Source organism: Dromaius novaehollandiae, chromosome 15 (genome assembly GCF_036370855.1).
Source record: "Dromaius novaehollandiae isolate bDroNov1 chromosome 15, bDroNov1.hap1, whole genome shotgun sequence".
NCBI lineage: Eukaryota > Metazoa > Chordata > Aves > Casuariiformes > Dromaiidae > Dromaius > Dromaius novaehollandiae.
This window is the reverse complement of record NC_088112.1, coordinates 17572301-17585410: the sequence shown is the minus strand read 5'-3', so window position 1 is coordinate 17585410 and position 13110 is coordinate 17572301. Positions and strand designations below refer to the sequence as shown.

The 13110-nt window shown below is 45.3% G+C and overlaps 1 protein-coding gene across 1 annotated transcript in view; it reads right to left on the bottom strand.

Annotated features, from left to right (window-relative positions):
- Positions 1–2939: 2939 nt before the first annotated feature.
- Positions 2940–13110, bottom strand: part of ADAMTS2 (ADAM metallopeptidase with thrombospondin type 1 motif 2) — a 182683-nt gene continuing 172512 nt past the window's right edge. Inside the window, exons 21-22 of the mRNA XM_064521062.1 lie at positions 12756–12845; positions 2940–8425 (exon numbers count right to left, since the gene is read on the bottom strand). Of these exons, the coding sequence (XP_064377132.1) occupies positions 7962–8425; positions 12756–12845 (554 nt within the window). The 3' untranslated portion in view covers positions 2940–7961. The remainder of the gene's footprint in view (positions 8426–12755; positions 12846–13110) is intronic.

Sequence of the window (13110 nt, the reverse complement as noted above, 5' to 3'; positions counted from 1 at the left end):
TACATCAAACATAACATTTCTCGTGGCATGCAAGAGTCATTAATCGCAGACAACATGCCAGTCACTTGCAAACCAACACAGGATCTTGTTTTGTGGAGTGAGAGATTTGTTACAAACTGCTCGCTCAGCATTTAGCTATTAATTCAAGCTGCCGGCTTGCCCGAAACAAGTTCATCTTTCCAGAGCTATTGCATTTCTTTAATAAAAGAGTTTTGCTTGATTGAAAAAAAAAAAAAATTGCAAGACTGGTTGATGATAACCATCACTTGCAAACCCTGCAGTGTTGATAGCCCGTAAAATTTCTTTCTCTTATCAGCGAGACCTGGGTTTGCTCTAAGAAACGGAGCTCCCACAAGACGATTTAACTCCTGAGCTGTTTGATGTGGTTTGGGCGGCTGGGCCCACGGTGCCGGTGTTCCTGCGCTGCTGCCGGTGTCGCCGTGTCGCTGCCGGTGTCTCCGTGCCGGCTCTCCGGAGCCGGGCTGCGGGTCGGCGCGGGGGCTCGTCGCCCGGCCGGGCCGCTCCTGGGCGCCGGTTCCATATCCGCGCTGGCTGTGCCGTGCCACCATCTAGCGGCAAACGGGCCATAAAACGCGTGTGCGGCGAGCGAGGCACCGCGCGTCCGCCGGCTGCCGAAGGGGAGGTGCAGGGGCTGGGGGAGCGACGCACGCACAGCCCGGCTCCCGCCGCCTTTCCAGGCCTTCAGCCCCCCAGGAAGCGCCTTTTTTTGCCCGTTAAGAGCAAAGCTGAGGGCTGAGGGAGCTGGCAAGGCCGGCACCATCCCCTGCGGGACGGAGCAGCCGCATCGCCCCGGCGCTTGGAAGGAGCCGCGTTGTAATGCAAAGTCCGGTGTGATTGGGAATAACCTGAACACGACCCTGGCCTGGAAGTGCCCCTTGGACTTGCTTTTCTTTCCTTTTTTTCTTTTTTCTTCCTTTTTTCCAGGGCAGACTGGCATGTTCCTCCCGTTTGCATTCAGCCAACGTCCCGTGGGTGGTGGGGCCTGTGCTGCCCCTGCGCGGGGGGCACCCGGGGCAGAAAGGGGGCCGGGCACCCTAAGCACGGCAACATGGCCTCAGCATCCAGCTTACACCTCGTTTGGGTTGGGGTGGATTTATGGAGCCAGGCAGCACAGCTGTATTCGGTATTTGCAGGTGCCAACGGGATCGAGACCTGCTCTGGTTTCGCTGCGGTTGGTTGCCGGCTTGGAAAGGGGGGGGGGGGGGGCCGATTTGCCGTGGTCATGGAGAGGAGCTGCATCGGGGCCGGTCGCTCGGCTGCACGTTCATCTGGAGCAGCACGAGATGTTTCGAGATGGGGCCCGGCAGCTGATGAGCTTTTCAGCCTGCAGATGAGGTTGGTGGGGGGTTTTTTTTTAAAAAAAAAGGTAAAAATAAACCCCTGCTGCTTCCCTCTGCCTCAGGCATCGCCCTGCTGCCAGGCCGGGGGCTCTGAGAGCTGAGCAGCCCCCAGAAGCCACCCAAAATGCCCCCGCTGCTGCCCAGCAACAGCTCTTCTACTATTTGGGCTCCCACTCGGGCCCCGGGTATCGTCCAAGGCTGAAGAACAGACACAAAGAAGCTGAAAAGCTAAAATACAGCAGGAGAGAAATAAGTGTGTGTTTGGATTTTTTTTCTTTTAACTACCGTCCTCACACCTTTCAGGCACCAAGAGGAAGATGGGGGTGAGGGAGCCGCTGCACCTATTTGCCAGCCACCGGGTGCTTTCGGCGCCCGGGGTACGGCTGGGGACCCCCTTCCCTCAGCCGCAAGTGCTGCAGTCCAACAAACGCCAAAACCTTTGGGTTGTATAAAAAAAAAAAACAATTAAAATGCATATTTTATTCTAATGCAAACTAACTTTTACGGACTTCTCCAAACTAGCAGGCATCTGTAACCGATGTCATCGCATTCAGCTACCTTAGCGGGCCAGACCCTGCGCTGCCAGCACGCCCCGCTGCCGCGCACGCGTGTGCCCTCTCGGTTTCCAGGGCCCGCGTCTCGCTGTCCCTGGCGTTTAGAGGGAAACAGCCCCTCGGAGTAGAGTATCGCTGGCTCTGCTGGGCTGCTAAAGGCAAAGGACGGCCGGATCCCTGCCCCGGGGACTTGCAAGCGCTTTTCTTCTGACCTTTGGGCTGATGACTCAACAGTATCAGCTACATCAAGACTTTCGGGGAACCCAGAAGCCGATAAATAGCATCCTTGGCACAGCTGTACACTAGAAACTACACGAATCGTCCCCTGAACTGAAACCCGTGTTTTGTCTGCTCCGCTGGTCTAGCAGGGCATTTAAACACGTAACTGCGCTTCCCGTACCGAAAATGCTGCGGGGGGAAGTTACCTGATTAAAGACCCTGTTGGACTTCAAGTGCCGCGTGGTGCTAGCTGTGACTAATCAAGGCACGCGGGGATCTTTCAAATCCTCAAGCCACCAAATTCAATCAGATGGCAGAGATTCAATTACGTGTTAGAAGGAACCTGGCCAGAAGCAGGCCGCTACGGCAGGAAAACATATGCAAAAGGATTTCATGGAAAGGAGCCATGATTTTTTCCCTAGGCCTTGTGAAGCAAAGTTTGCTCATCAGTCCCAAGCTGAAGCCCAAACGACTGACCCTTTTAAGAAGACGCTGTGTGAACAAGGGTGGATTTGGGCAGAATGATGAAAGCCTCACGCAGGTTTGAACAAGTTTGATTAATTTCTGTGCAGTTATTGTCCAAGGTTTTGGTCCAGTCACTTCCTAATATTTGGTCTTGGATCACGGATGGTCTAACAGGAACATAGGACTTCTGCAGCAAGCACATCCCAATCCCAATTAATTAAGATAAAGTTTCAGAAATTGAACTGATCTTGAGTCTAAAGATGCTTGTTGTTCCTCCCCACTCCCGGCATCTCTGCACAATGTCACGTCCGTGGAAAAAAAAGCAAAGGGACAAGTCAAACACTTTGCAAAAGAACAGACACATTTAAATTTAATAAATTATAAAATTAAAGATTCTAATTTGTATATACATTTTTAATATACACGAAATGGCTATTTATTGCAATTTCTGTTAAGGCATATGTAAGTGAATGGAAGTTGCATATAATTATTCAGATGAACATAGCTAATACTGTGCATTGTAGGTGAGTAAATAAGACATTAAATGCATTACATAATAAAATAAAACATAAAACCCTTTGAGTACTGGTAAAGCACCATTTATAGAATTCTCAAAATAATCTGAAAGCATCTATGTAGACATTGTGAGACTCTAAATATTGAATGGATATGTTAATAGAAAAAGTGATGCATTCATAAGAGATTACAGACATTTCTAAAGGAATGTGGCTGAAAAAAAATGGAAGTAGATTGGAGCCAAAGGAAATAGAACTGGTTTGGGATTATTTATTTATTTTTTTGGTGAGGGCTGACACCTGGATTTTAAGTTTAGACAAATAGAAAAATGATTATTTAGAACGTCGTGTACTTTCATGTATCAGAAATATATCAGAAAATGCATTGCTTAATGGGACTACATTACTGTAGCTCTCAGATCAAGCAGTCTCTGCAGGAATATAAATTGATTTGCTTATAAACCTGCTTTCTTTAGCTTCTGAGGATTAAGTTAAATTAAAATACCACTCTCTGCTCATTATGTCTCTAAATGCAGTACCTGGGCAACAGCAAAACGGAAGAAGGCAAACTATGATGATGCTTTTGCCCAATTACAGCACTGAAGAAAAGACGAAACAGTTGTCTAAAGTTCAACCGACCAACAAGTGACCAAAAAAATTCCACAGCAGGAAAAGGACCAAAGCTCAGCTGAGAGCGGACCACCCCTTCCACTGCTTTGTGTTGCTTTTTCTGAATTGGCAGAGCTCTGCTCTGGGTTTTCAGCAGGGTGGCATTGTGCATGACTTTAGGAACCCGCTATCTTGAGGAACTTCTCAAAAATATCTTCTGAGATACTAAAGCCACCTTGAAAAAGCTTTCCTGCTATGAGGAGAGACTTTTTTTTTTCTTGTACAGGCGGACTGTACGGAGAAGGTAGCTGGTGGCTGTGCGCCGCAAGGCAGTGGGCCACTCTGTGCCCACCAGCTTCTCACTGTCTTCAGCAATCTAAGGTGAAGGGTCTCTTTCGCATGTAATTCCAGTGTTCCCCAAATAACAGTTAGAAAAATACTCATTAGAATTAAAAATAGTCAGAAGTAAGTGAAATGAACTCCTCCAAAAGGTGAGACTGAAAAAGGAGCAAGTCCTAAGTGTGGATGCCACCTGGCCTTGATTCAGGCCGCTGATGACCACCGTATGGAGCCCAGCCCCAGACCAGCTTTCTGTGAGCCTCCTCCAGGGTCGCATGCAGCACGTTTCCATCTCGATTGGCAAAATACTTTTGTTTCGTTTGGCTGAGAACTCTCACTCTGGAGAAAGAGCAAAGTGTCCCAGTTACAAACAGGTCTCTGAAGGCAGAACCAGCTTTGCAAGTTCAGCCAGTGCTGTCCACGCTGCGCGAGAGCTAACCCCTGTGGGTCACCCCTCGTGCTGGGAGCTCTGACATGCCCACGGCAGTCCTGCCCACTGCCTGACACTGCTTGAAATACCCAGAACAGAACTGCCGAACCCCTTTTAAAGACTGGGTGGCTACAGCAGAGCAAGCCTTTCACCACGGTGCTTGCAGAAAGGTCACTTGAAGTTGCACCAACTAAATTTCCTTTTCTGCTTGCTAACTTAGAAGTCCTTTGGAGAGAACAGCCTATTTGTAAGGCAGTGTTTGAACCATGGGCATTTATCACGTAGCGTTTCTTCGCGTGCCCTCCTTGGCTAAGCCTATTCCAGATACCAAGGAAGAACAGAAGCTATTAGATGAGGTATCACAGGCTTCTGAAGGTAGGAGAAGCGGCTTTTCATCAAGTACCAGAGAGTAAAACAGAGCACCATTCAGGTGGCAGACTTCTACCAACTCCTGAGCCAAGACTGTATCAGAGTGAGAGAATAAAGATTTATCAAGGATCCTACAGCAAAGAAGAGCCCTCGGAGAGCCAGCGAAGGGACGCGAGGAGTCGCAGAATATATCACAAATAAGAAGGTAGGAGAGCTAAAGGCGTTAGTGGCCACCAGCATAATTCTGAGCCACAGCCTTTCTCTGTCCTTGGTTTGGTCATTTTTTCCTCTTAAGTTTATCACATGCTTAGATGTGCTTCTAGGTACATAAAGTCTTGGGGTTGTGGTTTATTTTTACTGTCCTTAGACCTACAAGCAGGATAATAACCCGAAGAGGAAGAGATGAGTTTTTACATTAATCACATCTGTGCAAGGAAAATGTGGAAAGCAAGAAATACTCAATATACCTACACGCAATGAGCCCCAATACAGCTTGCGTGACTCATGGCCAGATTTTTATGTGCAGCAGCTGGAATGGTGTTGATTTAGACACTTCTTTCTTACCTATAAATAGCACACAAATAGCACCCTTCGGTGCTCATTACTACATTGCTCTGTTTTACACGGATGTGACCTGACCCTGCACTGTCCTGTCTGCAGGCAGCTGCAAATCCCTCTGCATGAGGCTGCTGCTCACTGCGGATCAGTGCTGGGCTCGTCTGTGCATCGCAGTTCGGTAGCGGCAGGCACCTATGGAGCGGGGCTGGGGGCAAGCAAAGGCTCCTATACAGGCAACTAAACATGAGCACCCTTCACCTGCGGGAAAATGCTGTGTGTCCCTCCCAGTTGTCCTCTGAGTCTGCTGTGCTCGTCTCTCTGCAACTGCCCTAACCCACCCGCTGCTCACTGCTGCTATGCTGTGGGGCTTTAATTTTACTTTTTAAAACCAAAACACATTACAGCATCCTTCCAACAGCTGTTAGAGCAGCTTAGTGTGGAAGAGGGACAGGAGATCTTGCCAAGCCAGCTCAGGAGGCCTGGGGGTGTCTGTGCGTCCCTGGTGCTTGCACTGTCTGCTGCTCTCACATCTGGTGACGCGTCTGCTGGAGACCGAGTGATCCCAGCCCAGAAGACGTTTCTTAGCACTTTTGATTTTTATCAGTCCTGTTACAGTGCCCGTTCTTCGTGGTCTTCAATATAACTCCCATCACTGTACTGTCTGAGCTGCTCCGAAACACTCTTTTTGAAAGCTTCACCGTGCTCCTCTGTAAGAAAGGCAAGTTGAGGCTGTCACACCATCTCAACACGTTCCTTCGCTACTTTGGCTAGGATCTCCGTAAGTGATTTCTGTTAAACCAGGCTCCTGTCCTTCAAAGCCTTCTGGTCACACAGCTCAGGCAGCGTGTTCGACATTCGTGCTGCAAAGACTGCTTTTGCTGCATGCTCCTGCCTTCTCCTTCCCAGCCGAATCAGCACGTCTGGAAGCGGGGACGGGGTAGCCCACCGAGCCGTGATGTTTGCGGCAAAAGCCAAGCCCCAGGCTGGCAGCGGGAAGCCACATGTGGTTTGCTTTGCAAACTTCAGCAGGTCTTTGCCAGCAGCTGGGCGATGTAAGAGCTCACACATTGCTGGAAATTTAGCACCTATCCAACAATCATGTGATGATACAGGCTTATAACTGGCTCTGCTTCAAATGAAGAACAGCTCAGGCTAACGAGAAGGCTGGAGAATGAGATGTTCTTACACTCAGACTGAAATAACTGAAATAATTCTGGCACTAAGTATTGGAAGGCAAGACCTTCCCGAAACTCCCAAACCTCGAACACAGATCAATCCCGAAACTAAAGAGTCAATCTGAAGTTGTCTCCCAATCTCCAACCAGGAATGCGAAATTACCTATGAAAACCATGGTGACCCTGAGGGGAGACAGAGTACTCAAAGGGTTGTCGGGTTACACGTCTTTACGTTTCTAGCAGACCTGGTACTGTGAGTGCGTGTGTGTGTGTATATGTGTATGTGTAGGTGCACAGTGGACAACTGCGCACCTTTGCACCGATACAGCTGTCCTAAGGAAAGGAAGATAAAACAAAACAATTATTTCCTCCAAAATAACCTTGTACTATGGGAGAAAAAAAGAGTTGGCTTCACAAAGCACCAAAGAAAAGGCAACAAGAATCCAGTCATTTTTAAGTTAAACAGCACACGGGTAGAAAAAAAAAAACGGACCAAAAAAAAGCACCAACCAACTAAGATCACTGAGGCTGTTGCATTACAGGAGCTTAAAGACTATCAAAAAATAAGGATACTTGTAAACAGAAAGACTAGGATGTTGTCAGTCCACGTTGGCTGGATCTACCCTAAGTGTCTCGCATGTATTCGACTGTTTAGGAGAATGCTTTGAAATTGTTTATGGAAATACGCAAACTACTGGTTGTCGAGTTTTAATTTACACATAAATATATGGCTACAGAATTTTCTATATATTTCCTTATGCAGACCCGGTTGAGAAAGCCACGTAAGCACATGCCTGGCCACAGCCGTGCGAGCAGCTCTACCGAAGGCGGCCCCACCGAAGGCAGCCCCACACAGCCTGGCATGTCCTTAAGCACCTTCCTGAACCGGGGCTGAGTTAGTGCCCGGGTTTGTGCAATGCACGGGAGCATCACAGGAGAGCTGACCACCTGCTTGTCACTGTTCAGGGGATTTATTTCGTCTTGGGACTGTTTTCCTCCATCCTAAATGTAACTCCCAGTACTATTCCCCAGCAGTTTTACACAGGCATAGAAGAATTAAAAGAGCCCATAAACGAGAAACCTGCTAACCTGGCGTAGGTATTACGGTTTGTTTGGATTCAGTGAAATGCTGTACTGATATTGCACTAATACTCTACCGTACCCTGTAAACCTAGCCATCAAAGTGTTTAGATTAGCACTTTTGAAACAATCTGTCATTGCCATTTAGAGTAGACTTTAGGATTTGGCATTTCTGCCATAGCACCACTTTGATTTTCCCCATTTTTAGTCTCTATGACATGGGCAATACTATGATGTCGGTACCATCTCTATAAGAGAAAAAATTTTGTTTGTGCCATATTTCCGCTTTAGTTTATTTTCCTAAGAGTCTCTTTTTTCCTTTTCTCAGCAATCAGCTCCTGAATTCGTTGATTCCTTGTCCTTTCATAAGGTATCCTCCTCCGGGTGATGATGTTGTGCTGCGATACTTCGTTATCCAGCCCATCGATCTTATAGGGGACATCGACCGCATTAATTTCCGGGTGCTCCTCGGTTGCATTGGAAGGAGGTGCAGTTGTTTTGGGAAGGAGAGGAGGGCTGGTGGCAGCCTGCGCAGTGGAGACTGCCACGGGAGTGCTGAGGGTTGTCAGGAGCTCCTCCTCGATGACATTATTCTTATTTACGTTAGAATCGGTTACATTGTCCTCCTCTGTTATGTTGTTGTACATATTACAGGACTTGCAACACAGCTTATTGTAACCAGGAATCGAACAGTAACGCGAGAGAACTTCCATGCGACAAAACATTGACTTGTCTCCTTGACAATGATCTTCTGCAAGAGAAAAAGGGAAGAGATAACTAAAGAGCATCTTGACATTAATCAGAAAAACACAACTGAGGTTCTGGCAGCGGGCAGAGGGTTTGATATATAAAGTGAGATGAGAAACTGGCAAACGAGCCTTCCAGAAGTAGAAGCAGGCTTAGTATTAAACCTAAAACTTGACTCACTTGAACGGATGCAAAACCCAATCTGAATTCTGCATATCGGCCCCATGCGTGCTATAGACCTGAACAGCCCGATTTTTGGCTTTGCCTTTCCAAGGCTTTGCATTCTGCGAGCGCTACCCTGAAGACAGCGCAGGCATGACGATGTGCGGTCCTGCCGTGGCCTGACATCCAAAACAGGCTTATAGTGCTGTGTTGCTGCCAAATGCTACATTAAGTCCCCAGAAAGTCACCCAGGTTTATACTAATAAGCCTTGTCTTTTCTGTTACTCCTTTCAATGAGGTCTAACAGTGACTAACCTCAGTCAGGCTTTATTTATGTACACAAAATCCCTGATCCTCAAGCAAGTCAAGCCTTATCTCTACGTGCATTGTGCAACTCTCAGCATTTAATCCATTTTCCATTGGAGTGACTATTTTTTTCAGTCGCTAGCCTGAAAACGTGGGGACATGCCTCTTGCTTGCGAGAAAAGTGGTATATTTGCATAAGCCTTTTCTCCCCCTCCCCGAAGGGAGATGGCATCCTGAGTATGACAAATCTGAGTGGGACAGAGCCAAGGCAGTCCAGTAACGACCGGGAGACTCAGTGCAAAGTCCTGGGTTTTGTGTCACCGGGTGAAAAACTGTAATAAAAGGGAAAGCATGATAATCCATAGGCTTGAAGCTGTCAGCAGCCTTTATGACAATCTGGTTTTAATGCATTACGATACAGGTATTATGCCAGATCCTGAGCTTGCTGAACTGTGTGTGGTAAAATGCAGGGTAAGGTATTAAAAGGGAACTGGCCACATTGTTTTATTTTCTGAGAAACAGTAAATGAAGTTTCACCAGAGATTACTCGAGCGCTTGTGATTTCTGCTCGGAGGAGGCAGAGGCTCACATGAATAGGTGGTGGATGGATGCTAAAGGGTTAGTAGCCTCCTTGGAGGGAAAGCGGAAAAGCTACTTGTCCTCCAGCCTACGTGCATGCTCTATAGCTTCTGTTCCTCAAAACAGAAGTGATGGAGCTGGGAACTAGCAGGAACTGCAGTGAAGAAAAAATCCCAACACGCAGCCTCCGCTGAAAGCACGACGGGTCAGAGGGCTGGAGAGGAGATGAGAGCACTGAGGAGAAAGGCAAGAGACTGACGGACGCTTGGCATGATTAGTGACACACAAAAAAAATCACTTCTGCCCTCTTGCTGCCCTTACTAAGTCTCCACCTACTCGTATGGTAAAAGATGCGTAACTCCAGCTGCTCGCCTTTAGTCAGAGCTTGCAGCAGGGATGCTCAAGTCAAAGCTGGAGCTCATATTTCACCCTTCTGCGGGGAGCACTGACTCACACCGTCAGCAACCTCGCAGCAATGTAGAGAACCAGAGCAGATTCAGCAGTATTAAGTGAACTCGGAAAGCATAGGCATCACCTCTTCACTCATCCTCAGTTAACATTATAGGGCATTTATAGGTGTTTAATTGGCAAACATATCAGTCTAAAATAAACTAATAGTTATTGCTCTTGCTTTACAATTCTAGCGTTGACTGATGGAGTTGGAAATACTTTTCTTGCGTTCTATTTATGCCTTATGCATTTGCAGCAGAAAAGCAAGACTCTGGTTCTTGTTTTCAAATGTGTCAATTCGTTTTCATGGTTTTTAAATGCTAAAGTGAGATGCTGCCAGAGAAAAAAGCAACTACTTCCTTAGAACCTAGGAATAGTGACTGGGTTTTGGGCAAGTTTTCAGACCAGCCTTTAAGAATCAGAAACTGTAGGTACCTGCATGCACAACTCTAAACAAAAGGACTGCATGACCCTATACAGCTCTATATATTCTTTACATACCATGTTGTGGCCCCTTTGAACATTTTGCCCTGTGTTGCATTGCTTTAATGCAAGCTTCTCCAAATGGCTTGTGAAACTAATGTCAAGGGGTATCGCATTTAAATGTAATTTCAGCAAGGCAGATCTGCTCTTGGCTATGTAAGAATCACTAAAAGCACCTTTAGAAAAATGCCTTTTTTCTATAAAAAATATGTAAAATCAAGCCTAAAAATATATGATAATCAAACTGCATTATGTAATATGTTTAGTGACATCTGATAAGTTATATAAATAAATCTTCAACTTCGTAATTTCTGAATGTCAGAATGAAATTTTTATCCTCTATGCAAACCAAAATATCCAGATTTGCTGAACTTTTATTTATTTTTACTTGCAGTATGCATGACAGACTGGAAGTATATCTTCAAAACATCAGTAAGAAAAAAATAAATCAGTTTCACAGTCACTTTGGTACACATTAGTCTCATAAAAAAATATTGAAAAGCAAACTGAATTGGCACATCTTTAATATTATGTTAAATACATACAAAACACTAATAAAATATCCCTGATAAACCAAAGTGCATATAGACATAGTGCACAATGCCCAGATACCTTATTGCACCATTCTCTATAGCCACCCATCTCTTGAAACATCACTAAACATTTGTCTATTTAAAGTTAACAGTCATGAATATATTTATACAGTTAAACACCGATTATTTTACATAACAGTATTCAGTGCCAGATACGTGTCTTTGCTTTTTCACCTTGTCATGTAAATTGTTAACATGTCTCAGGAAATTATCATATTAACAGCAAAATTTAAATATGTGATCACATGATAATGACAAGTTTGAAGTGCTACACTGTTGAAGATCCAAAGATTCAAAAATGCCACCTTTCTAAAGAATATATCAACGCAATAAGGTAGTAGTTTGCTCCAAGACTGCTGTTTAAAAACTGATATGCTTCTACTATTACTGAATGTCACAAACAGGTTTATGATTTGTGAACTCCAAATCTTCAACACAAACACGTAAGGTGAAGCAGCAATGCCAGTTAAAGGTCAGTAAGTCAGGTAACAATCTCGTCTTTACGAAGATATGGTCATGTACTGTGCAAATTAACCTTGGATTAAATTTACTGCCTTCTAATAGCTATCATTCAAGTAAAAACACTCCATATGAAGATTAACTCAAGGTACCAGTGTACTGTTTATATTTAAAGCTGGATCTGGTAAATTAATGCCATTTACATTTCAACATTAAGGCATTTTTCTAAAATTTTTCTTCTAAGCAAAAAAAGCAATAAAAATTGAGGTAATTCTGTAGTTGTTCACACTGTTATGTTTGCCAGTTGACACATCTATAGAGCACGCACACACACGCACACACACGCACACACACACAACCATACCAGGCAAGTCAGACATGCACATGGTGAAAAAAGACCAAAGATGTAATGAGTATAAATAGCTCCTGTTGAGCAGCTGAAGACATCGTAGTCAATGAAAATGTCATATTGCCTCAACCAAGCTAACAAAAACACCACCACACAACCGTCAGCATGGACACGTCTGTTCTGCTTTGTTTCCCTTTCTATAGAAAAAGTACGCAAAACTGGCAAAAGTTGTGTGAAGGGAAAAACAAATGCAGCTTTTCACAAGGAAAAATATTTCAAAACACCAACAGGAGTTTGGCGACAGCGGACAGCGTAGCAGCAGCACTTAAAGTACCAACGGGAACGGAGCTCCCGGCAGCAGCGAGCCCTCCACAGCTTGCAAACACAAACATTAAGGTCAGGAATAAAAATAAGCAGCAAGGGTGAGTAAAGCAACGGCACCGCAAAAGAAAATGGAATGAATAAATTCTCTCATCCAACAGACTACCCTGTCAGGAAACTGAAACTAGAGAGTTATGAGATGTAGGGCCTTTAGATAAAGGAGAACTTTAGCACTACAAGGTGTCATTATTGTGATGTGATCACATTCACAATAAGTTCTCAGTTTTGCTATCAAACTGAACATCATGAACCAGTAAGAGCCTTTTTTCACCATCACCAAGCAACAAGCAAACTGGTCCCAGCTCCCTTTCAGAGGACTGCAACATACTGTGGAGATCCAGCTTCACACATCCAACACTTCAAGACCTCCACCACCAGTGCTACACAAGCTCCAGAGAAGAAAGACACCGAGCACCAAGGCCGGTGTGAAAAAAAGATTCAGCCCAAGATTTAAACTTGGCAAAGTCAAGGGAATTTTCCGCATAGAGAGAGGAGAAGAGCAAAAGGCAAAGTCCACATTCGATGTGGCATGCATTTAAGGGCAAAGGCAGAGTTATAAATGGGTCTTTTACTTGAAGATATTTTCTGGATGGGGTAGTCTGGATCAGGTCTCGACAGCCATTGTATCATGTAGGTTTTCTTCGAAGGATCAGAAACGTTTCCTTGAATAGAGGGAAAAAAAAGATATAACACAATATACATTAGCATTAAGTAGTTTACCTGTTAGAAGAGGAAAAATTAACAGCAGGAGTGGCCTTAGATGCGAAAGGAGCCCTGGGAAGGATTCTGACCTGGCTGTGTAGGAGGTTTGGGGGTGTAGTTTGCTACAATTTGTGTCCTGCGCTTGACAGCCAACACTGAAGGCCGCATGAAGGCCAGTTTTCCAGCAGTACTTCCCATAAGCAATGTTAAATATGTCCTGAGAAG